Source organism: Temnothorax americanus, unplaced genomic scaffold (assembly GCF_048541705.1).
Source record: "Temnothorax americanus isolate GAGA-0224 unplaced genomic scaffold, ASM4854170v1 Scaffold1, whole genome shotgun sequence".
NCBI lineage: Eukaryota > Metazoa > Arthropoda > Insecta > Hymenoptera > Formicidae > Temnothorax > Temnothorax americanus.
In genome coordinates, this window is record NW_027509230.1 from 4876140 (window position 1) to 4902793 (window position 26654).

General features: G+C 43.2%; 2 protein-coding genes across 2 annotated transcripts in view; one reads left to right on the top strand and one right to left on the bottom strand.

Annotated features, from left to right (window-relative positions):
* The window catches only part of Mib1 (E3 ubiquitin-protein ligase mind bomb 1), a 369291-nt gene that overhangs the window by 32550 nt on the left and 310087 nt on the right, over positions 1 to 26654 (top strand). The window contains exon 9 of the mRNA XM_077405990.1: positions 12243 to 12394. Coding sequence (XP_077262116.1) covers positions 12243 to 12394 — 152 coding nt within the window. The remainder of the gene's footprint in view (positions 1 to 12242; positions 12395 to 26654) is intronic.
* Positions 1 to 26654, bottom strand: part of LOC143897439 (uncharacterized) — a 188004-nt gene that overhangs the window by 11308 nt on the left and 150042 nt on the right. The window lies entirely within an intron of this gene.

Sequence of the window (26654 nt, forward strand, 5' to 3'; positions counted from 1 at the left end):
ATTTCGCGCACAGTATACGCGCCGCATACATGCGTTTTTCAAGTGGTAGGAAGGCGCCGATGTGTCCTCGAGAAGAGCGACCAAAGGACCTCGCCAAGACTCTCGCCATTATTATCGTCGAGCGTTTCGACGACTCGCCGCGTACGTGCCTCCGTTCATGCGACAAGTATTTGACAGGTGTCAACGGTCCAGGCATGCGAGAAGCACCTAAAGTAAAATCGACACGGTTGAAACATGGAATTTCTTTACGCACCGAATTCTTTAGCGACACTAAAGACTGTCGCGTGTCACGTATGCTTATACGAGTTTAGTAATTTGCATAACGCGACACGTTCACGCGCCGACGACAGATCCGCGGTTTTTGAGGCAATAGTTGAGGCAGTGTCATGTACCGGGACTATAAATCAGACACTGCCGACGTGACCCTCGCTTCGCGGCTCACGGGAACGGAACGTTGCATTGACAGCCATAAACATGTCACCGTGCGGAACATCTCTGGTGCGGGCTCTGATGTATTGCGTATTATTTTAGTTATTGGCATCCGCGAAGGGACACTCGGCCCAAGTATGATTTCCCAAATGGACTCGCTCGCGAAATGTGACGATTTATGAAATGTTCACGTGGAATTAATTAGTTGTTGCATTATTGTACTTATTTTTAACCTTATATGAATCCCAGTGTTAACAACGAGAAAGGAATGATAGTTTAGTTTTGCATTTGGTCAGGAAGCAGATTAATTGTTAATTAGATCGTAAACATCTTTTCAGCCGCGAAAGTTTGTCGGTAAGCGGTTTGCGTGAATCCGGCAGATTACTTTTGAGCAATGGTCGGTTGGGCATTTACATCCCGCGGCGATTATAACACCCGTGGAATTAAGCAGTATAAAATATTCATGGGTAAAACCTTTATGAGCGGGGGTTATGCGCGAGCGTATATTATTTTATTACCTAGTGGACGTTGCATAATGTTCACGCAGCACGTAGGCGGGGACGCGGGGTCGATTGTTACGATGTCCTCTATTGTTTTATATATATTATAATTTGTCACCGCGCTGTCCAACCGTCCAAAGCATCGCCCATCCTACCGACCTAACCGGCTCGGCATTTTGCCAGATATAATTCGACTTTTTGGTAGAGATTCACGCGTGTTTGCGCGCCGTTATAACGTTATATTCGTTCGAAATCTAATTCCGTGATAACAAATCAACTTAATCGGAAACGTGGTATTAAATGGCCGAGATAGATGAACACAGACCGTTGAATTGCAATAAATTTAGATACGTTTGGAATATTGATCACTGTGCAAATGTAATTGCACTGTGCGTTATTCAATATCATTTATTATTAATGGATCAATTGCGGATATGAATTATTGTACCGTGCATGCGAGGATTTGTCTCGCTCGAAATTATGTTATTCCGAACATGCACTACGCGCGTTATATAAGTAACCAATTTTAAACTTCAATTAATTGTGATTACCGTAGAATGGTGTTGTGTTCCAGAAATGTTCTTTTTGTCTCGCGAATACAAATATTGCTATATACGCTACAATATTTCCGTCAGCCGGAGCTGCCGGATAGCTACCGCGCCGGAACTCCGATTCCGATTTCCGCAATATTTGGACACATAAATTACAATTTGTACGTAATGAGGTAAATAATTTGGTCAACTGTTGTACGACGAATCGATATCGGTGACGATATCGGTTTTTTTTTGCCTCGTAGATCGTCAAGTATCGGTCGGATGTGGCGACGCATAAAAGCTCGACGCAGAGAACTGCTACGCGGCTAGAGGGTGATCGAAACTAGAGAACCTTTATGCGGGGGGATGAGAAAAGACGACGCGCGCGCAGCTCGTGTAGAAGTTTACGTGTGCGTATAAGGAGGTGGAATTGTGTGCGAGTGGGTCCAGTTAGGTGCTACTTTATTATACGGGCAGTAACTGCCGCCATAAACATAGCAAACACAGCCAGGGCAGGCCACGCTTCTGGCCCCATGGTCTCAATCGGTACGGTACACATTCTCCTCATGTACCTCTCTCGCCACCTTTTCCCAATTTTATTTTATCCTCACCAGCAAGAATGTCTAATCGCTACATTCGCCCGTCCGTCCGCCTGCTCGTTTCTTCGTCACCGACCGATCGGTCGGGAGATCGCTGCACCTGGGGGTGAGTTTGAAATGAACTCTCGACCCCTTTCGGACTGTCCCATCAGAGAGGATTAGATTTTATGGGTCGTTAGTCGGAATGAGACTGTCTATAATCGCCGAGAACTTAGAAATAGAGCGTGGCTGATTTTCGAGGCCATTAGTGTTTAACTGGCCGCCATTCAGTACGTTGTGTTTTTGCGTGAATTTATCTTCTCTTTTGCAAAGATTTTTCCAGATTCTCCAATTACGCGATTAAACACTGGCTATCGTGTTATGGAAGCCAGAGGAAGGTATAGAATTTTATTACTTTTGTTGCTCGATATCGGTAACAATATTCACATATTCACAGGGTTATAACCTTTGAGATATTACGGTGCTAGAATTCGTAATATAAAAAGCATTAGGGTTAAGGTACCTTTTTACAGTTCTGGAAACGAGGTCAATTGCATCCAGACTTAAGCTTTGTTCGTACGTGACGCAAACGTTTTCAGCGTTCTCCAAGATACGATAGGTTACTCCGGGAGTAATTCTGACTGTGTGACCCGCCGCGTCGCCCTCTTGCCCGTCGAGTTATCTCTGCAGTATCTGCCGCATAAATCAGGAGCCGTGGATTACGAAGCTAAGACCGCGGAAGTAACGGGATTAACGTACATCGCCGGTTAAGGGCGGGCGCGGGCGCGTTGCGCTTCGTGGTGTGGCGTAAACTCCATAATTAGAAGGATGAAACGTGGCTGCGTTACGTGTCTATGAGCTATCACTTGTCCGCTTGTCCGAATTATGTGTATCCGCTTGAAATTTCCCGCGAGCCATTATTCGTCAGTGATTATTTGTATAATTCGAACATCGCAAAGGCATCTGTAGATAGCCCTGTGGCTCGTAGATGAGAAGCGTATAGATGAGAAGTACCAGGAGCGATCTATCCTTTCAGCACTGAGACGAGTTTGTTTTCTTACGTAAGAACCGTATCGCGCGACCTGGTTTTCGTTGTTATAGTACCATGTTTCCGGCGTCGCGCGATACTCTGTTGGTTCTTGCCATTAGACCGAACTAGCGGTCTATTCTCGTAAATATCAACCCGCGTTTCTTATCCCGATTCTCTCGACTTTCTAAAGTAATTTTGGAATTAGCTGCCGAAACTGTAGATTGCGAGGAAGCTCATTCTACTTTGAACGGCGGAGTTTGCAAACATATAAACTTAGTTGTCAAGGTGTTACTTCAGCTCGCCCGCTTTCGGCTGATGAGAAGTTTCTGTCGCGAGAGCAATGCAATTTTTGAAAAAGAAGCAACGATCGATCGTATTTTCTTAGGGGCTGATGTAATTAAAATTTACGACAAACAACGATCGAGTCTCGACAGCGAGAATAAAGACTTAACGGCGATGTTTCATCGATTATTCCGTAGTCCGTACTCCGCTATCGAAACAAACTAGACACTTATATTTATGTCATGGTTATATATCGACGATAGAAGCATTGCGGGAAAATATAGAGCACAACAGGCGTGGTCGACGGTTAACAGTTGGGTCACGTTGTTCTTGCAGTCGCAAATACTTTAATCTCGTGCTCATCCTACCAGTCGCTTCGCGAGCTTTTCGTCCGCGCCGAGACTTCCTTTTCCTTCGTTCGCGTCGCGTGGTGAAAATGTCCTCGTCTAGCCGATGTCGGATAGACTGAGATAGAAACGAGCCGGTAAGTCTCGCTTCTTAGCCAGCTTGGAGAATAACGCGGCGCCTTCTCGGCGCTCGAAAATCCTTTGCGCGTGAGCATCGGGGTCTCGCGTGTATATTGTTCGATCCCCGATGTATGACCAGAATTATAGAGATTTACGCGAATTTTCCGGAATTTATGTACGTATTCGTGAAAATTGACGCTGAGTTAGAGCTCTAGTACCGCACGCTAGGCGGTGCGGTAAACTATAAGTTTCGACATTTATAGCAGAGCTAAAATTTATGTCGCGAGTCGAAATCGCGTCAGCGTACTTTATTAGCGCGACGAAAGTAATATATTTGAATAGGGGATGGATCTAATCGTATAATTGTCGGGATTCGCGTCTCTTCCAGCTAGATGGTACTCTCTCCATTATTCCGACGAAAAGTAAATTGCAATGGTTTGGACGGTTACCAAGAAACGGTACGAATGCGAGTTAGCGGCAGGAAAATAGATCTCGAATATACGCGGCAACTGCACGAGCAACGTGTAAACCGGGGTTTCTGGTTTCAGCGGATTATTTACGATAGTTCGCCGTAACATTTTTCAGAAGTTTATAATGTGGCGAAATATTCACGATTCAGCGCTCTCCCAAAAATTCGAATGAAAAGGTTCATGTTTGTGTTTTCGAAGTTTTGACATAAAATCTTCTTTATACTGTTACGTAGCGATACATTAGTGCTTTGTTGCGAAAGTATTATAGATTATAATACATAGAATATAATAACTGATTCAAAAATAAGTTGATCATAATATATAGATTTGTATTTATCTCAAATACAAATGTTTGTCTAGTTTACTTTAATGTGTGTCATTTTTTGTTTAATTTCTCGGATATTGACATCAATTTCAAATTAACTAAAACAGGTAAATATCATCTTAGAAAGAGCGAAGCAAACAACCAGAGGCAATGAAACTCCCGTGTCCGTTGTGTGCTTGATCTTTTCTTTTCACTCTATCTCTCCTGTCGTCCTTTACTCCCCTGCGCCACAAACGGACCACTTCTATTTCTCCGGTCCAGGTCGGTCACCGTTTTCCAAGACCCCTCCACTCTTGACACTCGAGAGAATAATTTAGAGAGCACTTTGGTGGTGACGGCGACGGCGACGGCGACGGCGGCAACGGTGGCGGTGGCGGTGGCGGTGGCGACGACGACAACGACGACTCTACCCAACCAGCAACCCACTCCGACCGAAGATGTCTTTCCACTCGCTTTTCCACTTTCTTCCTTTTGCCGCGCCCGCTTTATGAATTGTCTGGTCCGAAGTTATGGCCCGCCCGGGAAACCGTAAACTACCGGCAGCGCCGTCGCGAATCAACCGGAGGTGGACTGCCGGTGACGTTCGCGGGACCCTTTCGCAGAGAATCTTCGACAGACTTCCGGTTGCTAGCGTCGGTTGCACTATCAGCGGCATCGCTGTCTTTCTTAGCGAGGGTTACCTCGACTTAAATTAGAATCGAGTGATCGTCAAATGTTCATCGACTTATGGACAATTCCGACCTCGTTCTCTCGTTTAAAATAATCATTTAAAATAATCGCTCCGACATTTGTTTGCGCGTTTTCTACAATATATGACAAATGCGATTTATACACAGTATTATATTAATCCGGATTATAGACGAGAAAAAAAATACATTAACCACATGCAATAGAACGCGCAATGCGTAAGCGTCGCGTATCGATCATTGCGCAATTAAACGTAGTAGAGAGCGAAGCGAGATGACATTTGGACGTTGCAAGCTTTCTCTGATGGATGACAGTTCTTGCTGCTTTGGGCGACGCACCGATACTCGATGATATTTTGATAGCCAGATCGACGTTGACACAATGACAAGTTTGCGTCTGATGCGCGCGAGAGAACGCGGCGGTGCCGCAGAGTAGTATCGCAGAGAGACAAGAGCATGACTAAACCAATACTTTGATGGATGATGCCATCACTCGAGCATGACATCAATATACGAATGTTTGAAGGAACGCGCTGTCGGAAAGAAAATAGGTGTCGCGAGAAAACATTTGTATACCGCCACGCGTTTTATAAATGTGATGTACGTATTATTGCAAAGGGATAAAGTCTTGTTTTACATTTTGTTATTCATCTATTTATAAGATATCTCGATATCTTACAAAAATTCTTACTTCAGTAAATTCTTTTGGTAAATTAAAGTGTTGGTACTTGCTAAACATTCATATAAACATGTTGCGTCTCTGACAACGACCACGATTTTAAATTTACTTTTTCTCGAGCTTATTCGTTAATTAATCTTTGTTTTTGCGCGTGCAATGCTAAAGGGGTATCATATTTGTCCGATCACTGGCGCGGAAACGCGTGACATACATCGGCGCAACGGTCTCCGATAAAGTTACGCGTCGTTCGTCTCTCTATGACTCTCGTTTTATGAGTACGGAAAAGAAGATTGGTCAAAGAGAAAGAGAGGAGACGATGGTTTTCGTGACTACGAAATATAGTCGGGACCCTTTTGTCGCTACAAAGAGCGAGCCCGCGGCGAAGAGCTCGGCGGAGCGAGGGGCGCGTTAATACTAAAAGCAATAAGCAAGGAGTGGTCACGGTTTGGACGGGGTGCGGATACAGGGTTTTTCGAAGTTATTGTTGTGACCACCACTATTCCGCCCGGCTAGCATCTCCACTACCCTTTCTTGACTCGCCTTGCTAAATTAAATTTTGCTCCGTGTGCGGAAGACTGCGTAACCAAAGATCGGGAAAAGTTTGTTGGCATCGAGAGAAAATTATATAGGGTATAATTTTCTGATTCTCTTGAGTATTTTTACATTAGCGCATTTCTTGATTAGGAAAACAGTTTGATTAGGAAAACAGGAAAACAGTCGCTTTGCCGTTTTTTCTCGGTGTAAAATAGCAGTGCATCAGGTTTATAATAAATAAATATTTTTGCGTACCGTCGATCAACTCACGCTCACTAAAAATTTGAGTGATCCCGAAGTAGAGAAATGTCTATATACTTCTCTAGCGCATGCATGATTGTAAACCGCAGGAAATGGCGCATTCATTTGAAAAAGATATCTTTTTGACGATATAAAAATGTTTTTTCATCTTGGTTTATTCTCTGCCTTTTTATTTTGAACCAATTTCACAATATTTTCGCTTGTATGATATTTTCTCTTGAGTCCAATATTTTCCTTTGTTCTTCCTTCTTTTTATATCGCTGTATACCGGTGTATTGTACTGCGGCGATTCAGCAAGCACGACGAGTTACGGACTCTCTCTGTCATAAAGCGCAGAGCGGCGAACTCGCGCACGACGTGCTCAGAAAAAACGATCTCATCAGGATGTTTCGATTCGGGAGAATTGTATTTGGCGGCGCCGTGTCCGGGATTAAGCGTCGCGCGACTCGACTACGAAAGAACTGGGTCATCGATCCCCAATATAATTTTAAATTAGCGCACATGGTCAGTATATCATCGCACGTATTGCCTCCCCGGATTCGGAAAAGATCGGTCGAAGAAACAATTTCAATATGACGCGTCTCACCTTATTGCGTTTTGTTTTCCCTTGTTATCTGGCTCGGCATTTCGAAAATTTTTATTCGCGACGATTTATCAGCTTAATCGGCTCCCGGCCGATTCGCGCAGTACACAATGAATCGCAGCATCACGGCATCGCCGCTCTGCGTAATCCTCGCGCCGGCAATTTATATTAATTAGCCCGTTCGCGCGCGGGACCATTCGCGCTCAACATAAATTACCGCTGCTAATGATGAATGTCAGATATAAACGTAATATTATGCGACCGTGCAGCTGTGTACGAGTGCCGCGCGTCCGGGGGTTGCCTTCACCCTCACGCTGCCAAGTAGATCCGGGTCGTTAGAGGCGCGCACCAGTCAGCCATACGTGACAGCGCGTACATGTATGCACATACACTCGTCGCCAAATCAACGTTTCTGTATGATGATTACCATCCGTCGACACGCACAGTAACACGGCTATACGATTCGACATTATCTCCAACCGCGGTGATTACAAATCATTGATCAAAAATTAGCAAACCGCGCAATGATTGCCGTTTTAATAAGTGCTTCTATTTGAGCTCATTTATGTCATTCGCTCGTTACATAATGTATCGCTATAGCTGTGCGATTTTGAAGCGTATGGCAAATGTAAATGTAATGAAGATTTAAAGTTAGAGATGAGATATAAATAAGTTAATTTTTCCGGTATAATTTATGGTTTCCTAGCTATTATTATAGCCTATATATTATAGAAATTAAATGTTAATTAAAATCTTACATAACATGCTGTTTTATTCTCGTGATCAAATCTCGAATTTCTAACTGCATTGTATTTTAGTAATTTAACCTAGATTCGCTTGATGGGGCAATTAGCACAATCGCGACGTTCTGACTTGGCGGAGATAAGCAGGGAAATACACGAGGAACTTGCGTAAGCGCAGATATATCGTGAATATTTTGACAGATGTCTAGCTTTATTTAGCGTGCTTCGCTTACTGACGGACAAGGCGTCATAAACGCCTCCGTGCGCATTTAAGAGTCGAATAACAAGTCCGGGCACGATCAGTGTAACGAGTTAGCCAACTCTTGTTTTTAGCACTTGCCACTTTTATTCAGCCAGCCGAAGAATCTTGCAGCCTCTGCATTTCCACAGTCTACTCGGAAATCCACCAGCCTTCTTCTCTTCTCCTGTCTCCTCCTCTTCTTCCGTAGGCGTTCGGGTCTGTACACGACCCGCATACCAGTTCTTGTCTTTGCGAAGCGCCTTTATCCGATTTTGTCTCGTTGGTGCATCGGCCAAAGGAATCCCCGGGCCTCCTCCTCAAAAGTGGAAATACTGGGTGGGAAAGGTTGGTTGCAATCAAGCGCGGGTACGGACTTTGAGGGTGCTCCATCCCGTTTTCTCACGTAGATTCCTGTCGCGACTCGAGCCTTACCTTACTTCTCTTCCCCCAAATCGAAGAAATCAGGGGCTGAGGTAACAACGGAGGTGAAAGGGATGCTCTTCTCTCTCTTTCTCCATCTCTCAGTACTCTTATCCTCCCTTCGTCCCTTCTCATCCTTCGGTTTTAGCGAAATCGATCGTCGTTGTGAAAAAGGAGTTATAAGCTTACTGCGGGATTCGCCTTTGCGATCATTCCTAGTTACATTAGATTTGACGAGGATGCGGTCTAAAAGCTCGCTCGAGCGGATAGTCAAACACTAAAATTCGGTTTGACATTTGTTCGAATGGATTGCTTTTATCTGAGAATCGATAGTACGGAACAAGCTTCGTGTAATTATCGTCGAAATACTGAATTATGTGCAATATATTTGAAAAATGTTTCATCAATGGGAATATAAACATACATGGAATGCGATAGTAATATGCTGTCTATAAATCTAACAAGTAGTCATACAACAATTTAATTCAATGCAGTATACATTTATTTAGAGAAAGCGATACCTAGTACTTGGAATACCGTTAACTCTCTGTAACAATGGAAACAGCAGCTTCTTCGCTACGTTGCAATCGTCAGTCACGTTGAATGATTGCTTCTCCGATTTCGAATGATGACCGCATTGAAATCCGAGTTCGCTTTACGTTTTGCTGATGTCTTAGAGTTCTCATTAGTTAGCTCGTCGTCTTCGACGAGCCAAACGGCTGGGGGCGGGGGGGGGGGAAGAATTAGCGATGTCAATATTTGCGGTGCAATCAACTCGCTTCGGCTTCCCATCCCCGTCGTCGATTTATCTCCCCCTCCACTTCTCTTCCGTCCTGGCTTCGACACCGACGCTGATTGTCATCCACACTTCCAGGCTGCTCGCCTGCGTTGTTGCTGTTGTCTTTTCTCATTTCGCCGGCTCGTTTACCTGATCTATACATAGCGTCACCGATAGCAACGAGCGCCGACGCCCAGGTATCCGTTTTAGCCTGAGTAAATTTGGGGAACATGCTCTTTCGCGGGACGGATATCCGTAAACGTTTATTTGGTTTTCCGAATGTGCCTGTATTCTTCATCGTTCTCAATTTATTAAGTAGCGAGTGGCATTACTTCGCGTCGCGTAAATATTTTTTTATTTTTATTTTCAACCGTGTTATCTAGCAAACTACAACGATATGTGACAAAGTTACGCGCGGTAGAATCCGCGTACGGACCATTTGTACTTCTTACATTTGACAAGTCTCTAGCAATTTGTCGGCGTTAGGAATGATCGAGCGTCTCGGAACGGATCGTGACGCCTGGGATGGCCGGCGGCGGTGAATCGCGACGGTCGCGGCGTGAAGGAAGAAGAGAAATGTTGAAATTAAAGTTTTCGCAAGTTATTTGAACGCTATCTGTGGCGCGTGTGGTATGAATTGAATGTCATTTGTTGGACTTAAACGAGTGGGCGGCGGTGAGATATAAAGAAGGAGAATTGCTGGGGAGACGGACGGAGCAGAGGGGTTATAATGCAAACTCTTTCCCAGAAGGAACTGCGGGGGCGTTGAATGGGAGAAGGACCACATCGGTGGAAAAGCGCGCGTCAGCGTCGCAAATTGAAAGTCCGCATTCAGGGACCTACTATTTTCTCTCTCTCGTACAAATCTTTGTTTGCGGTCTAAGTCGTTGTAATCCTCAGAAATCAAGGATGCTGCCGATAGTCATCACAGTTTTCGAAAGGTAGCAGTCATTATTTATTGACGAATTGATTACTGGAACGTTATCTGTAATGTGATCGAGTCCATAAATGTTTCTATAAATTGTAATTTTTTTAAATACTGTAAAATTGCTCGCAAAATTGCTTGTTTAATTGCGTATTCATACAATAATTAATGCAATTATATCTCGCGATTTCTCTTGATTGCTCTTTCTTAGTGAGGATAATAGCCGAAAATAATGTACGAGATTCTGAGATCAGGTAAATAAGACAGGGTCCCGTGACTGTCGCACGATCTTTGCCCCCAACTAGTTTCATTCGCCTCGACGGCATTTTCCCTCGACCTCTCGCTTTCCTCTTCGCTTTGCCTCCATTTTCAGCCCTGCCTTCTTTCTCGTCCACCTTTGCTACCTCTCTTTCTCTCTCTTTCTCGTTATCTCTCTCTTTCTCCCCTTTACCCTCACCTAGTGGCGTGACACATGGCCAGCATTTATAGCGCGAGATAGCGCCGGCGGTTCTCGACAGCGCCGGCAGATTTATCCTCCACGGTTATTGGAGTTATACAAAGGATTTTTCCAACTGATCCCATAAAGTATCTGTGCCTGATGCCCTATTATTTACGCAGCCGGCAGCGGCTGATGCCGCGAAAGTGCGCTCTAGCTTTTCGCTCTTCCTAGTTTTTGCGCCGGAATGCGAGCGTCGTCATGAGCTTGTCGCAGATGCTATTTTACGCTCCGTCGTTTTCGATTTATCGTAAAAGCGGTACCTCATCGATATCGCCTTTTCATCGAGTGAATTATTGTCGTTGATGGGCGTCGACGGTATAGAGCATGCAAAATTATCTTTTTCTGAAGAGAATTTAGTAAATTCATTAGTTCAACGACGCTGAATGTAAATATATTTAACGTTATTTGTTATTCCAAACGAAACAATTATCAGTCACAGCGAAAAGAATATCTAGAATTCTTTTTTCAAGCGCTTGTTAAAAGCTTTTGTGGCAACCATTCTAAAGTCCATCATTCTTATCACGCGTGTTTTCAAACGCAAATACTTGCATTGTCTGCAAACTGCACGCGTTACACCGGCCCATCGTTGTAGTGTTTATCCCTATGCTCGCTCGTTCGTTCATTCGTTCATTCGTTCGTTCGTTCGTCCGTTCGTCCGTTCGTTCATCCATTTGTTTGCTAGCGACGAGTTCGTACCGCGTTGTTCGGCATTAATGGATGGCCCCTGTTTCCGTACGTTTTATCGCCAACTGAAGCTCATATAGGTATCGTTCGAATCGTAACCGCCGGAGCCAAAACTGGCCGAAGCATTGATCCAGTTCTGTAGAATCCAGGTGAATTGTGCGGTTCCACTCGTTGTCTACGGTGATCCTGTCTTTGAATTCTTTCGGGTTAAAAACGACTTACAATTCTGGAAAGATTAACGATACTGGTGGAACAGAGAGAAACGATATAGAATATCAGATTAAAAGCACGTATAAAATTAGACATGCGTGCATTATATATTTGACATTTAACACAAATGGAAAATATTTTAAAAAAATATATATATATGGTTAAACTATTTTTAAAAATAAAATATTTTAAATGAAATAAATAAAAACCAATATTTCTCTTTAATTAATTTGTTCAATAATACTTATAATCTCGTGTTACCAGTGATTAAGATTCTACGTCGTGTAACATATCTCGGGATATTTTATCGGTTTTTATTTTCGTGCACTTTAATTATCGGAAAATGGAATATACGTAACAGAAGAGAATATTTTCTTGCTTGCAGGACTCTGAAGGCGACACACCCCTTCACGACGCGATCTCTAAGAAACGGGATGACATGTTGGCTCTGTTGTTGGACCACGCCGCAGACATCACCCTCACCAACAACAATGGCTTCAACGCTCTGCACCACGCTGCTCTTCGTGGCAACCCAAGGTGAGTGCTTCAACGTTTTCAGATGTGATGCTTTTGTCCGCGACGCTGAACGCGCCGTCGCTCTAGAATTTAACCGTCAGGTAGCGAGAGCTGTGGCGAAGAGAGATACCAATAAACAGCTTGCGCCGGATAACAATTACGCGCGCCTCGCTTCGTAGGACTAATGGATCACCGTGTCCATGTATTTTGAGAATCCGCACAAAAATGCGAGAAATATTGCGTTAATCTGACGCACGTTTGATTACCATTATGTTTGTGCGTTAATTGATATTTTACTTATGCGCACGATTGTGACCAAGAATTTTAATCAATATGATAGAGAGATACCAGAGTCTTTTTATCCGAGATACGAGCGTTTAAGCTAAACGTCGGTCGTGTACAACGGGTTTTCTGGTACGGGGCTTTTTTTCCGCAAGAAGTTACGAGTGAGATTTTCCAACGGCATGTCCAATCGGCTCGTTCTTTCTTCCGTTTTCTTTGTTCTCTTGTTCGACGAATCATAAAAGAACGTCGAACCACAGATGTTCCCGAAGCTGTCGTCGTCGTCTCGACGAAGTCTAATCGATCCGGTCATTCTCGAGAGGTAGCGAGTCAATTTTACCTCGATTCTCACCTTCCGTTCTCCCGTTCAATTTAGCCACGCGGACTCTCGGAGCTTTTCGAGATTTGCCCACTTCTAGTTATTACTTCTCGAGACGCAAAGACGGAGTAACGAGAATGATACGAACGGATATTCCAATGGGGGCGATATCTGGTTTGAAACTACATTGCTTCGGCTGAAATAACATTATTTCGTAACGACGATTCGGTTTGCTTATCCGTCCGAAATGTCATCTTTTACAAAGGAGAAAAATAATACTAGAAATTAGAGAGTTCTTTACAGTTTTTTAAAAATAAATATGTGGCTCTGTCTTGTGGCAATCTTATTTTTTTTATCGTCTGTTATGTTTGTTTTCGTTCGAGAATGCGGATATTAACAAATTTGGAAACTTTCAACAAAGAATGATAGATTATATTGTCTTACTCTTTTATACTTTTTTGTATTTCTCTTCTTCGTCTCGTTTTGTCTGTCTTTCTTTTCGTTTTTCTCGTACGAGAGGTTTATTTCAACATTTTGCATCTGCTTCTCGATTCAGAAAATCGAGGCATTAGATGCATATAGTAGTCTTATATGGTCACGATTATTGGGTATTTATTTTCAACTTTTCAGTCGGATCATGTAAATGTCGGTGATTCGCAGTTGCTTTCGCTCTGCGACGATGTTATCGCTGAAATAACAGAAAAATTTTCACCGTGCAGCAAAAACGAGACGATATCGAAATTCGCAGATTATTTGCATAGATTTCCTTAATCTTAAGTACATTAACAGTACCGTGAAATGAAATACCGTGGAATTAGAGTAAATGTAATTCTTGCCACAATAAAGATTTTAAAATATATATTTATATGTATATATTAGAGCAGCTAATTGATTATATTATATCTTATACAAGAAACAAAACTGCAATCTTTATTAATTACAACATAAAGTTGTACTGATATGTAATTTTATCTTACTATATTTTCATTTATATAAAGGTTCCCTTTTTAGAGTTGATTGCGCGATAAATTTTTATTTAGTCGTATTGTCATGTTTTAATTGACAATAAGGAAGAGTAAAATATCGTGGAACAAATTTCTCTGATAAATCAACTCATATTTCATACTTCTATTGTCATATCAATGTACATAAGATTAACGTGCATTGGTACGCGGATATTTACTTTTGTTCCGTTATTATCAACTGGAAAACCAGCGACAAAAGTGATTTAATAAGGTCAAAAGGCGAAAGGTTTCCGATTAAATAGGCGTTAGATTCGGATATCGCTTTGATCGAATGTCCCGATGATTCAGTATATACCACCTACATTATAATTCGAGACAAGCGTTACGAGGCATTAGTGAGAACTCGATATCGTTATAATTATTCCTATCTCTCTGAGCGAACGATAAGGATAATCGTCCGAGGAGTATCTACATCGAGAAATGTCAACCTCGCCGCCAGTCACGTCATAGCTGGGGTAATTATATAGCGACTATCTTATGTAGGAAAGACGCTCGAGGGTGACTCGAAACTAATTCAGACTAGGATAGTCTGCGGTAAATGAGTACTCGAAACCGATGAGGTTTACTTTGCCTTTCATTATATAGACCGAAGAGCGAACGTTTCGCGGTGCGGAATACTTACAAGTTGGCACCGCAATCACAGAAACGTATTAGCGTCGAGATAGACGGAACGTACTTAAAGCGTGCCGTACTATCAAGGATAGTTTACTCTTCGCGAAGAAACAGTGATCTCTGATAAACATAATCATAGTATTCGCGCGCGTTCGATACAAGCGCGATACGGTTAGTCATCGTTGTAAAAGTAAGCGTCTCGTACGTGATTGTTCGGTCTGAATGCGAGTTTAAAGCGTCAGCGAATACGTGTCCGTGTTCATTACATCGGTGGCATTCCTAAAGTACATTTAGATAAAGACGAATGTCGGGTGTATTCACTGCGACCAATTTCGCTCTCCTTCGTGCCCCAGTATTCTTCAGTCTTGCTCCCGGTCATGGACGGGCCGCAGCCTTTCTTACGGCTCTCTCAGCTGCCCTTTCCTGACCTCTGCTCGTGCCCTGTCGGCCTTTTCCCGCGTTTGCACTCGCCTTCCGAAGGAGAGCCGTCGGTTTCTCTCAAGACCTATGCTGTAGCGCTCTGATGTAGCCGAACGAACGGACGTCCGGAGACGTAATTTCCTGCTCTCTGGTGCGGCCTGCCGACTCCCGTTCTCCCTCCATTGCCCTTGCCTTTCGCCAAGTCTGCCGCTTTGTAGGGTACATTCTCCGAGGGTTGTCGACGAAACTTCTCTCGTTTTCCATGCTTCTGCCCACGGTTTCTGTACGCTTCCGAATTAGGGTCGACCGGCCAAACGTGATTGCGAACACTCGCAAAGGTACTCGCGCAACATTTACAAAGCCTTGCAATTATTATAAATCAATCATATGTTAATAAATTATATCTGGTGATAGGAAAAGTTAATGTGTTATTTTTACCGAACAATAATCGAGAGATCGGTGGATCGTTCTAACTAAAAAAAATCTTTGCATTTTTAAATTATTTATATTTAGGGAAATTTTTTTTTGATTGAAATATCTATTATTAATTATTCAAAATACATACTCCGTGAAACTTCATTATTATTACACTAAATTGTTAATTATATTGTATTTATGTATATTATTACTAAATCCATTGTGTCTCTGATGCTAAACCTTTTCAAAGGATTATTGCCACAACATAATAAATTTCCACTCTACTCTGTGGGAGCAGAGCAGCGTGAAGTTACTGTATAATAAATAGTGCATCAGCGTTACATTATCGACGATGAGTATTCTATGAGCCATAATATTTTTAAGGCTATCGAAATACAGTAAACCCGATTGCAATAATGCTTTATCGTTGTAAAAATAGAGAACGGTCAATACGCGGGCGTTACAGTGGAAGGGCACTAAAATTTGTCGTTTATGCTATCTCTTTGTTATTGCCGTATATCACAATAGCTGTTATTCAACCGTGATGGTCTAATCATTATGCTCGCGGACAGAGATACAAACACGAGTTATATACTGCATTTTACCACATGAATCGGATCACCCCCTCTGGCGTTAAACATTGCGGTACCATCCGCGTGTCGATCTCTGATTGACGTAAATCACGAAATTGATAGTTAAAATTGTCATCCTTTGTAACGCCTACCATTGTAAAGAAATTGTGTAACTGCCTCGCCTGTGTAGATTAACGCTTTGTTAATTACAGTTTTTAATGCGATCGTTACATTTCGCGATATCGTATTCTATATACTTGTATTTTTCATCACCGACGTACGCGAGGTCGTGACAGTCTACGACGAAGTTATACCGCCCCGCGCTCTGATGTCTCGCGCGGTTTGATTATGTTAGTCACACACGCGGCACTCGGTGCCGTTGATCCAGTAACGTGCACACATCGCACGCCCGAGAGCCGCTTTGATCTTCCCTCGTAGAGCCGTATATTCTGATTGTGACACGACGAGTCAGAACAGCGCAAGATCCCCGCTCCGGCAGTCAATTCCGCTTGTTTTGTATTATTTCGCCAGGACGACGCGACGGTCACGTATATGTTCTGCCGAAGAGCTTTGCCAGGGGACGAGAGTCCAGTGGTGGCTCGTGATTAAAATTTTGTTACCACGTAGCCTCGCGACTGATTTCGTGCGGCTTTGTACATTAACGTGTCGTCTATCCATTCAGGTAGTTTAAGTGATCTCTACGCAAATACACTTAATTATCGCCGACATTTCTTTCAATCTGGGCCGATTTGGTTACGCCTCGCTTAAACTGTCATCCCCATTTCTTTTCTCCCGAAGGAGTAAAATACTGCAGAATTCATCCCACGTTATGCGCGGACTTTCGAGTTATGGCAGGACTTTCGTGCCGCGTTTCAATTGGTATTCCCGGGCACGCTCGCGCGCGAAGAAATAACGGCAGTAGAAAGTAGTAGTAGTAGTAGTAGTAGTAGTAGAAAAATAAAACGGAGAGAAGCACAGAGAGGAACGGCAGAGAAACTCGCGGGTATTCGGCCGTACATTTCGTTTCGCGCGCTAAGACGTTCCGATCGACAGCCGTAAACTTCGGAATAGTTGTCGGAATAATTAGCTTCGGTTCTCTCACTACTCGGATGCTTGTCGTAGCTAAGTCAGGGTTTTGCTCCATAGGAAGCACGGCGCGGAAGGATAGAAAGGGTTTGCGCGGAATGGTGCTAACGATAAAGGCAGGAGATAATCATTTAAATAGCTCGTCGAGCGCAAGCCATTTAATTTGCTTTGGCGAGGATCTAATTACTTCCAATAGTTTGTTAATTTTATTCGCCTACTTTGCCACCATTAAATAATTATTACGGCACAACGGTGGCGCGAGCGGGGGGAAGGGGAGAGAACGAAGCTCGTCGCAGACGATACGGGACGCTATAAGAGAAAGCAAGTTCAAGGAGTTTCGAAAACGACGACGACCCCCATTTCCGCATACGACTCCCGTGCGCCGCGTTAAGGAACGAGTCCGTTCAGTGCAATTCTATTCAGTTTGACTTTAGTCTTAAACGAAAAACTCTCTATGTTACATGCAATGTTACGAATTGATCTCAACCGATCGAATGCAGTCCGTTCGCTGCTTAGGTCGTAGCTATTACGCGAATAAAGGGGGAAATGAAAAGGGGGCAAAGTTTCGCGAAGCGCGTATCATAACAGAATCTTGTATCTTATAAGCAGAATTTTATGTATTCGATTTTATACGTCGCAGGTGTATGATGGAAAATGCTTAGTTTATTTTGTGAAGTTCGTAAACGAGCATGCACATTTTTCGCAGTTTCGAGTTAGTTTGGGTCACTTCACAAATGTTAACCGAAACGGAAGCGCTGAGAGAGAGAGAGAGAGAGGGGGGAGAGAGAGAGAGACAGAGAGCGTAGAGTAATACCTGTAAGATATTCTCGACGCACGATATGCTCGCGTCTGTGTACATTATATTGGCGAATGTGCAAGAATATGTCTAAGCTCGCAAGCAGAGCTTTCCGCGCGCGCGAGCACGCGCGGTACCGTTCTCCAAGGCTTAAACTACAATGGCACGCTAACTACAGTCGTAGTCGTGGTACATAATAATGCGATGGCACCACAGAGACGAGCACGACCGATAATGTGCGCCGCGAACGCGCGCGCGCGCGCGCGTGGGCGATTATGCATGTGCGCGAACGAGAGGCGGGATGCACCAACCGCGTTATATCTATATCGAGTTATAATAGTTCTCGTGTTAAATCGCATGAGAGCCAAATCGCTTGGAACTAACCCCAGAGTATTCCCACACCTCCGCGATCTCTCTCGTTGTCTGTGCCTCACCTTGCGCCTCCTCCCATCTTGCCGGTCTCCCGCAACCTAGCTTTCCCGCCAACCTTAGGATATAATGCTGCCGTTTTCCACTAAAAATTATGCATTCAACCGTTGTTGGAACCTTTCTTTCTCGCTCTGCTCCCGATGGCTCTCCGGCCATTAATTAGGAACCGTAAGAAGCCACGACTTCTCCAGATTCGATCGAGTTACAACGTTATATTCTCCAAGATATATCGCCGGTGAAATCATAAAAAGCGTCAAGCTCTTTCACGAAAACTTTTTATCGTCCCCTAAAGCCGTCTGTTCCCGTAGAGGTGTAAAATATCGCCGCAGTAGGAGTTCCCGTTAGTACAACAGTAATTTTCTAATGATGGAAAGGGTCCTCGTGTATTTTTTTGCCTATTTCTGCCACATGTCTTAGAAGTGCCGGGCTTAGAAAAATTTCGATGGTTCGAGTTTCAATTTATCACGCTTAATTCGCAACAATAAAGCGGCTATTTTTACTCTCGCCGCACTGTAGTTAGACGGAACATCGAGTTTCCAGGACCGTATTTCTTGCGAGAAAATTTATTTGCGCTCTTTAGTGGGACGGCTAGCTCGCTGGATACGCGCGTTGAGAATTACTTTCCCAGCAATGTTCATTACGACGATTCTACTATGGTGAGATTGATAGCGAATTGAGCTATTTTGCGAATATTTTTCCATAAATAAGAATTATAGATTTTTCTTCTCAAAATTTTAAATTTGTTACTTTTTGAAGACACATATTGCACACATTTTCTTTAAAATTAATTAAATGTCGCGATGTTTATCCGCTCAATACTGTAGTTTGTTCTTACTATATTTGACTAAGTAACTGTAATTTTTTGTAACTAAGATTACATTGTTTTCTAATTAACACAATTTCTAGTAATTCGCAATTGTGATACTCGTTACCATCATTACCGAAATAATAATCATTAAGAGTCTCATTAAACGATATAAAATAGCACGGTATTTCGTCGTATTTACAGCCACGGGTCCCTAATATTCTCTCAGCGAATACTTGTGAAGATTCTCGGCCGAATAATGAGACGCAATGTTCCTTGAAAGGATTCACAGGGTTAGAAAACATTCCGCGAAACGTACGAGCCACGACACGGTTTTCGTGCGAAGATTTGGCTTCGGATTAAACGACCTACCCTGAATTCGCGGCGTTCCCTCGTAAATTGCACCGAAGAATCCGATATTAATGGTAGCTAGAATCGCGCGCCCGTGGTATGGAACCTGAGCCGAGGTCGTGGATACACGAGGTCGGCGATTGCTTGTTCTGCCGAAGTAGGGTAGACGGGGCTGACAAAGCACGATCAGTGCAGTCTGGCGAGTTCGAGGTATTCCAACAAGAGGATCACGATGGTTTTAAGCGCGCGGATACGGGTACATGCGACGAGATCGCCTACCCCAGGCATAGCTCGTAAACCAAATTCGAAAGATCCAGATTACCTTGCGATAGGAATGATGTCACAGAAGATACGAATAAATGAATGATCATTGTAATTAGACAAAGTCTAATTGAGACATGCGATTTAACAATCAAATAATTGTATATTTTAGTATGCAATTCTTTAGGAAGTATGCTATTCTTGTGATTCGTAATTGCGAAATACCGATGGGTGAGAAGGTTGCATACATCTTACGTTGAATCAACGCTCATCGACTTGTATGTTCTATGTACAACTTTGCGGGATGATTGTAAGAAGTGACGTCAGCGTTTATCAAATCTTTCGAAGGTTTCGACTTAGGAAGCCAGTTTCCAGGTCGCTAGACTGCTAAGCCGCTATTCCACTTCCTTTTTCTCTTCCTGTTCTTCTTAAATCCCTTTTCCTTTCCCTCTATTTCCTACGTCTTCCTTCTCCTCCTCTTCCTCCTTAGAGTTTTTCTTTTTACTTTATTCCTCTCGCTTTCGCATCGTACGTTTCTTTTTCTCTCTACTATTTTCTCGGAAATTGGTTAGTTGCTTCCAATTCTGCGCAGGACTAAGGAAAGGAAACGCGGAGCAGCATTCCTTTGTTTCTTCTACTTTGTCTTTGGCCCCGTTGAAACTTTCGTATCCGGAGTTACCTCAACTTTTTTTTCTTCTACACCATCCGTCGATTCTTCTCTTCTCCTCGCCTATACCGCGCATCGTCGCGAAACTTATTCGGTTAGCGTCTCTATCGCGTCCGCTTGATCGTCGACGAGCAATTCTGTGATTGAACAAAGGCAGTGGTTTTTATTTAATTGATTTATTTATAGTTTATTTATTTAATTGACTTTACAATTGATTTTTTTAATTATTTAAATAGCCATATTATTCGAAATTATATATGTATTCTTATAAAGAGGAAGAATTAATCGGCGAAGTCTCTAACATTTATTTAAATTTGCTACGAAATTATCAAGAGTTTGGACGGAGCAAGCGCTCGGATAATTTTTCTGAAATTTTTGAAGTTGCGCTCTGTCACGTGTATCACTCCACGTGCGTCCGGTGCAACATCGTATTTCACGTCGTCGCGTTACACTTGCGGATAAGTGATTTCGTTTTAAATTCGCCGCACGCATCTGTAATTAGTTTAACTCCGTTCCGAGAATTTATTAAGAAGAGAAGAAGGTGCTGTGCGAGACACCCTCGCGCTCTTTTACGTTCCGCACGCGTTGCAAGCCGACGCTGCTGTTGCTGCTCAACCCCTCCGAGGATAGCTACGTGCTCGGAGATTTATCTCGACTCGACCGAGCGCTAGTTCCGTCACTTCCGCCATAATTGTCTGAGAGAGATTTTTAAAGTTCGAGAGTACTTCGGAGTCCTCATGTTGTACTCTACAATCGTGCCGAAGTGTCTACACGTGTCCTCGCGCACGCGTGCCTCGTTTGACTTGGCCATTTTGTTTCCGATTGTCTTTCTCTTATTCCCGATTGTGCATTATAGTACTGAAGATTCACTGGAAGGACAGAAACGTGGAAGAAGAACCAGGACGACGATTCGTGCATTTCAATTAAGGCAATTAAGCTATAGTTATAGCGATGCTTTTTTTTTGTTTCGTTTTAACTTAAATCGCGAGTTTTTTTTTCTTTGAAGATCGTCCGAAAAAAGATTTCACGTTGTCCGTGTACGTTTAGTAAATTCTTGACAAAGGTGCGAAGAAACGATGAATCTTTAACTTTCGAAAACGAGAGCTATATCAATGAGGCATTATACACAGAATTGCGAGAGCAGCGCGTCTCCAAATAATCCCTTTCACCCGTCGCCAAAGGAAATAGGTTCCCGAGTTCGCACGGAACATCCTCTTCAATATCTCTCTTTCTGTACGCCCGGTAATAAATCGCCAGCGAACTAATATTCCTGCGGCGATATTGCTGGTAATATTACCATGGTAAATGATCTCGATCACCGTTCTCGAGGGAGCCCTGCACATCGATATTAAAATAGGAATTCACATAGTCCTCGAGGAGATTTAATTTAATTTAACGTATGCAACATGGGTTGTTATTACAATGATCGATTTTACACTGCGTTTAATCGGAAATATTTTCGTTTAATTAAACGCGTTATTTTTTGCCAAGTTAGTTATTTATTGTTGATTTAGTTTCTGAATATCTTAACGACGTTTTCTCTCTCTCTTTCTCTTTCTCTTTAATTAGTCGTAATTATTATTTTTCGAGATAGAGCGTCCTTATTAGATAACCAGCTAATATATTTAACGAGAGGAACGATTATATAAGACGACAGCGATATTGCGCCGCGTGTTCGCGAAGTAATTGCATCCTCGGCGCGTAGCGCTTCTTGACTCTAAACGGATCGGTTTTCGTTCCTGGTCTTTTCTACTTAGGATACATTCAAGTGCCTAGTTAAATCCTCGTGATCTTAAATTTAAGTGCAGTACCGGGAGTTGTTAAGCCGCGTTTTATAGGATCCCGTTGCTGTCTTTACGGAGGCGTCATTTGCCGTTTCTCGAATCTGAAGTAGGAGGGTGGGAGAGTGGACGAGAGTCGACGAAGGCGACGAAGAACGATGAAAGATATATATAGGAAAGGGAGAAAGATCTAATCTCATAGAAATATCACTCTGCTGCTGCAATTTCGCAATCAATCGTTAATGCTCAAAGGGAACGCTTTCGGCTGATCCTTTGTCGCGGCGTCTTCCTTCCTTTCGTGCTCTCTTTGCTTTCCGCTCGCTCTCTTTGTCTCCTCGAGTGAAACGATTATTTATGATGCGCCACGTTAAATCGAACTCTTTTGCTCGCCGTGGCGATATCTTGGATTTCAGGATTGACCGAAACTTTGTCCCGATTATAGATCTAGTGGAGCGTAAGAGACGACGATCGTTTTAGGTCAACTTATCTACGAGTTTGCAGTTTTAGATGTGCATCGAAGATTCACGCGAGATTATGTTGTCAGGACCGGCAAATGGATGACTTTCGTTACGTTGATTAAAGTTTCGCGTGTTGTTCAGTCGGACGGTAATTACGTTATTTGCGTTTAATGCCGCTGAAGTTAACTGATAGATGAACAAAAGTATGTCGACTAACTCGTAGCAAGCGCGAAACAGTTTTAGATCAATTCGTTAATTCTTCCATTATTTTATATTCGCTATTTTTATGGCGATTTTAAATAAAGTTGGTTAAATTCAGTAACAAGTTTGTTATCTAATTTTGAACGTTGCAAGACATTTAATAATTGCACGGACATCAAGAGTACATTCGTAGAATTCTATTTTACCTAAAAATTCTGACGCCAAATTTTCTAAAATACCAACCAGCAAGCACGCGCACTCATCTTTTCGCTCGGATGTTCTTGCTTACTTGTTCGTTATCGCGGAAAGCGATCTCCGCCCCGGATGACGCGGAGGTGCGAAATGTAAAATGGGCCGTTTTATCAAAGACGAAATTCGCCCGGAGACTGAAATTTGTCCAACGTAGCGGAAACCCGGGATTACGATGGCGGGCCTGACTCTTTCTCGCTCCCGTCTACGGCTGTTCCGTACCTCGCTCATTTTCATCTTCCTTCTCGCGTCCCGGTTCCTTACGCCCTTCCTTCTTTGAGAAAAAGGGTAACAAAGTGTTAAAGTTTTAATCCGAGAAGGAGCGCGCCGCGCACGGACGAGGAGCGAGAAACTGCGGGTGGAAAAGACCGTGAGAAGACTGGAAAGAATGAGAAGTAGAGAAAAGAACGAAAAAGAACGGCGGCAAGAGGGGGACAGAAAAGAGGACAGAAAATGGGAGCGGTTACAAAGTTACAGACAGCGAGAAGAAGACGAGACGACGACGGAAGGAGTAAGGAACTGCGATAGAACGGAAGAGAGAGGACGTAAGAAGGAAACGGGGCGGCGTGTTGGGGAGAGGGGTGCGCCAGGAAAGTCTTTGTAATCGCAGTTTTCTACTTTTTCCTGGAGTCGTAGCGGAGGGTGAGTCGAGCCTGGGAGAGGTGAATCTAGATTCCAGGTAAGTGGGTGGGGTAGATGGAGCGACGAGGACCGGGCGAGAGAGGGTAATGCTGGTGGAGAATAGGGACAGCGGGGACGCGGAAGAACGGGGAACTCTCGGTAATGGTAAGGGTAGATGGGTCGGTGCAAGGGTGTGCTTGAACAGGGATTTACGGAATTTATCACTTGAATTCCCTGTAAAGGATTAGCAGACATTCCCTCGCTCCGGTGGAGACGTAGGGGGTTACTGCAGTGGGTTACCTACCCTACGAACTTCTTGGGACGATGGCGCCGCCTGCTGGCTCTGCGAATACGACTCGCCCCACCCATATATGCCCTCGAATTTCGATTGCGGTGACTGAAACGCATCGAGGTCCATCATTTTATATCATTAATGTATACAATTTAGTTTTCACTGTACAAAGATTGAATGTCGTCATATTATCTCACTGATTTTTGTTAGGCTAGCTTTATTATAATATATTATTCTGAGAAACGACAATGTAGAAGTTTAAAATGCTCTCTATTAAACTCTATTTAAACTCTATTAAACTTGATTAAACTTTATTAAACTCTATTGAACTCTATTAAATTTCCATAAATAAAAATATTAATGATTATGGTGATAACTTTCTTTTCCGTCGATGCATTAAAAGAGAAGACTGCATCGGTCTGATATCGTTAACAGCTGTCGAATCACTCGCAGCATCCGTAATCGTGGGGAGTGTTCGAAAACGGGTCGTATTGAAATATCTTGCGATGTTATCGGACGATACTGCCGTTCCTTCCGCCTGCATGGTATTTCTCGAGTGAGTATTCAGCACCAGTTGGATTTCTTCAGGACGACCCTTCGCGTCGTATCGTCTGCATTTTACGAGTCTCGAATTGTCCGACTCGGAACTTTCTTCTTGGATTCCGCCACACGCCACATGAAGCGACCATACGAAGTTAGAATATCTAAGATTTTTCTTCATGATCCGTGGAATTAGAGGCGACATGCAGGCAACGTGACAATTTCCGGCGATCTGTTTTCACGATTTTTAAATCTTATTTTCTCATTTGAGAGATATACGATATTGATTTCGGTGTACTTTCCAAATAATATTTTCTACGCTCAGATATTCCATCCGAATGCATTATGTTGTAATTTCAAAAGACACAGTTTTAGATGGCAAAGATGTAAAATTTGCGTAATATGCACACATTATTTTTGAAACTTTTGGACTTTTGACTTTTGACATTGATGTAATTGTTTTTGTCCATTTTGTTGCAGCATTTATATTTGTTGTGATACTATAAATTATAGATAATTTTAATATTAATTAAAACAACATATAGCAACTTGAAGCGCGCTAGCTTCGAGTTTTTTTTTTATGGATGTGTCATCGTGCGGCAGAAGGACAAAGTCATCGTGCCTAAAGAGCGCGATTCTCAGCGGCGTTGTTGTGTGTACCGGCAATTCGATCGACTCCCGCTTTTCTGCCGATTTGCTCTCACAACATCTCGAAGAGAAAATATCTGTCGGGAATAAGCGTCCGCGGCGCGTTCCTCTTTTTTTCCCTTTATTTCTTTACCGTTCCATCTCACCCTGCGTCCGTATCAATCGACGACAGTCGTGACCGTCCCGGCGGAGGCTAAAGCAAACCTTGGCCCGATCTCTTTGCGCGGTCCCATCCATCCCCTAACGTAAACGTAAACACGATATCTATATACAAGGAAGACCATTCGAGCGGGAGCGAGGTTGCACCACGTGCCGGGGTAATATATCGACGGCTAATAAAATATGAAAGGCTCCCTTCTGTATACACGATTTCTTACCTTTCTCTCTTGTCGCGCGAGAAAATCGAGGGTCGAATGCGTCGAGAGGCGACAGGTGCTACGAACAAGAGCCGTCGTTCCTCCGGCGAAAATTCACTAAAAGGATGGACAGATTGTAAATTTTACAATTTTCTCAGAGATTTCTTTTGGATGAAGTCCTAATAATATTAAAATCAATCTTCGATATTTCTTAAATTTGTTACGTAAATTTTGTCTCTAATCGAAGAGACATCTGACAAAAGCCAGGTTTTTGGACAGAGGAACTTTTTGGAAGTTTACGCGTTAATTTTGCGGGATAATTATTTTTAAATCTATATTTCTTGCTTCTTACGAATTCGTTGAAATAGCGAAGATCGAGGTGGCGTGCGCGGAAAATGAAGTAAAGCGGAACTTTACGACGATGAAGTACTCATGCATTATTAGAATTACTCACTGCTAAAAACGAAAGGACTAGGAGGAAAACGTGGTATATGCGAGGAGAGAAGTTGAGGAATTATTCCGCGGCTTTTCTAAGCGACGCGTAATGCCGGGCGAGCTCGCCGAGTAATCAGGATGCGCGTTGCGAATTCCGGGGTTTCTTCACGAACCATCAGCAACCTCGGAAGTAACCGCTCCCGCGTAGAGCAACGCACGTTCGAAACTAACACAATGCACCGATACTTCTGTTCTGCGCGCACTAAGGCGAAGGGGGAGGGGGAGAGGACAGGGATAGAACGTTACATAGAACGGCGTACATACAACGCGTATATATAAGAGGAACTCGAAGTACGGCCATATCGTGCGGCAGCAGGGCAATTCGAACTCAAAAGCTTCCAAACATCTTCAATATAAGTTAGGGAACTGTACTTAGGTTACCTCCGTAACCAGGCTCGCGCATACGAAACAGTCCTGGAATAGTTGCGCGATATTCTCCTTATTGCAAATAGTATATCGCTTCTTGCCCGTGGCCTCTCCCCTCCCGCCTCCCGCCTCGCCTCCTCCCTCTAATTAGCTCTTGAATTAGACGCGCGAATTAATTGACCGTTGTGCTTCGAAAACGAACCGAGATATGTCGATGGCACGCAACACGGGC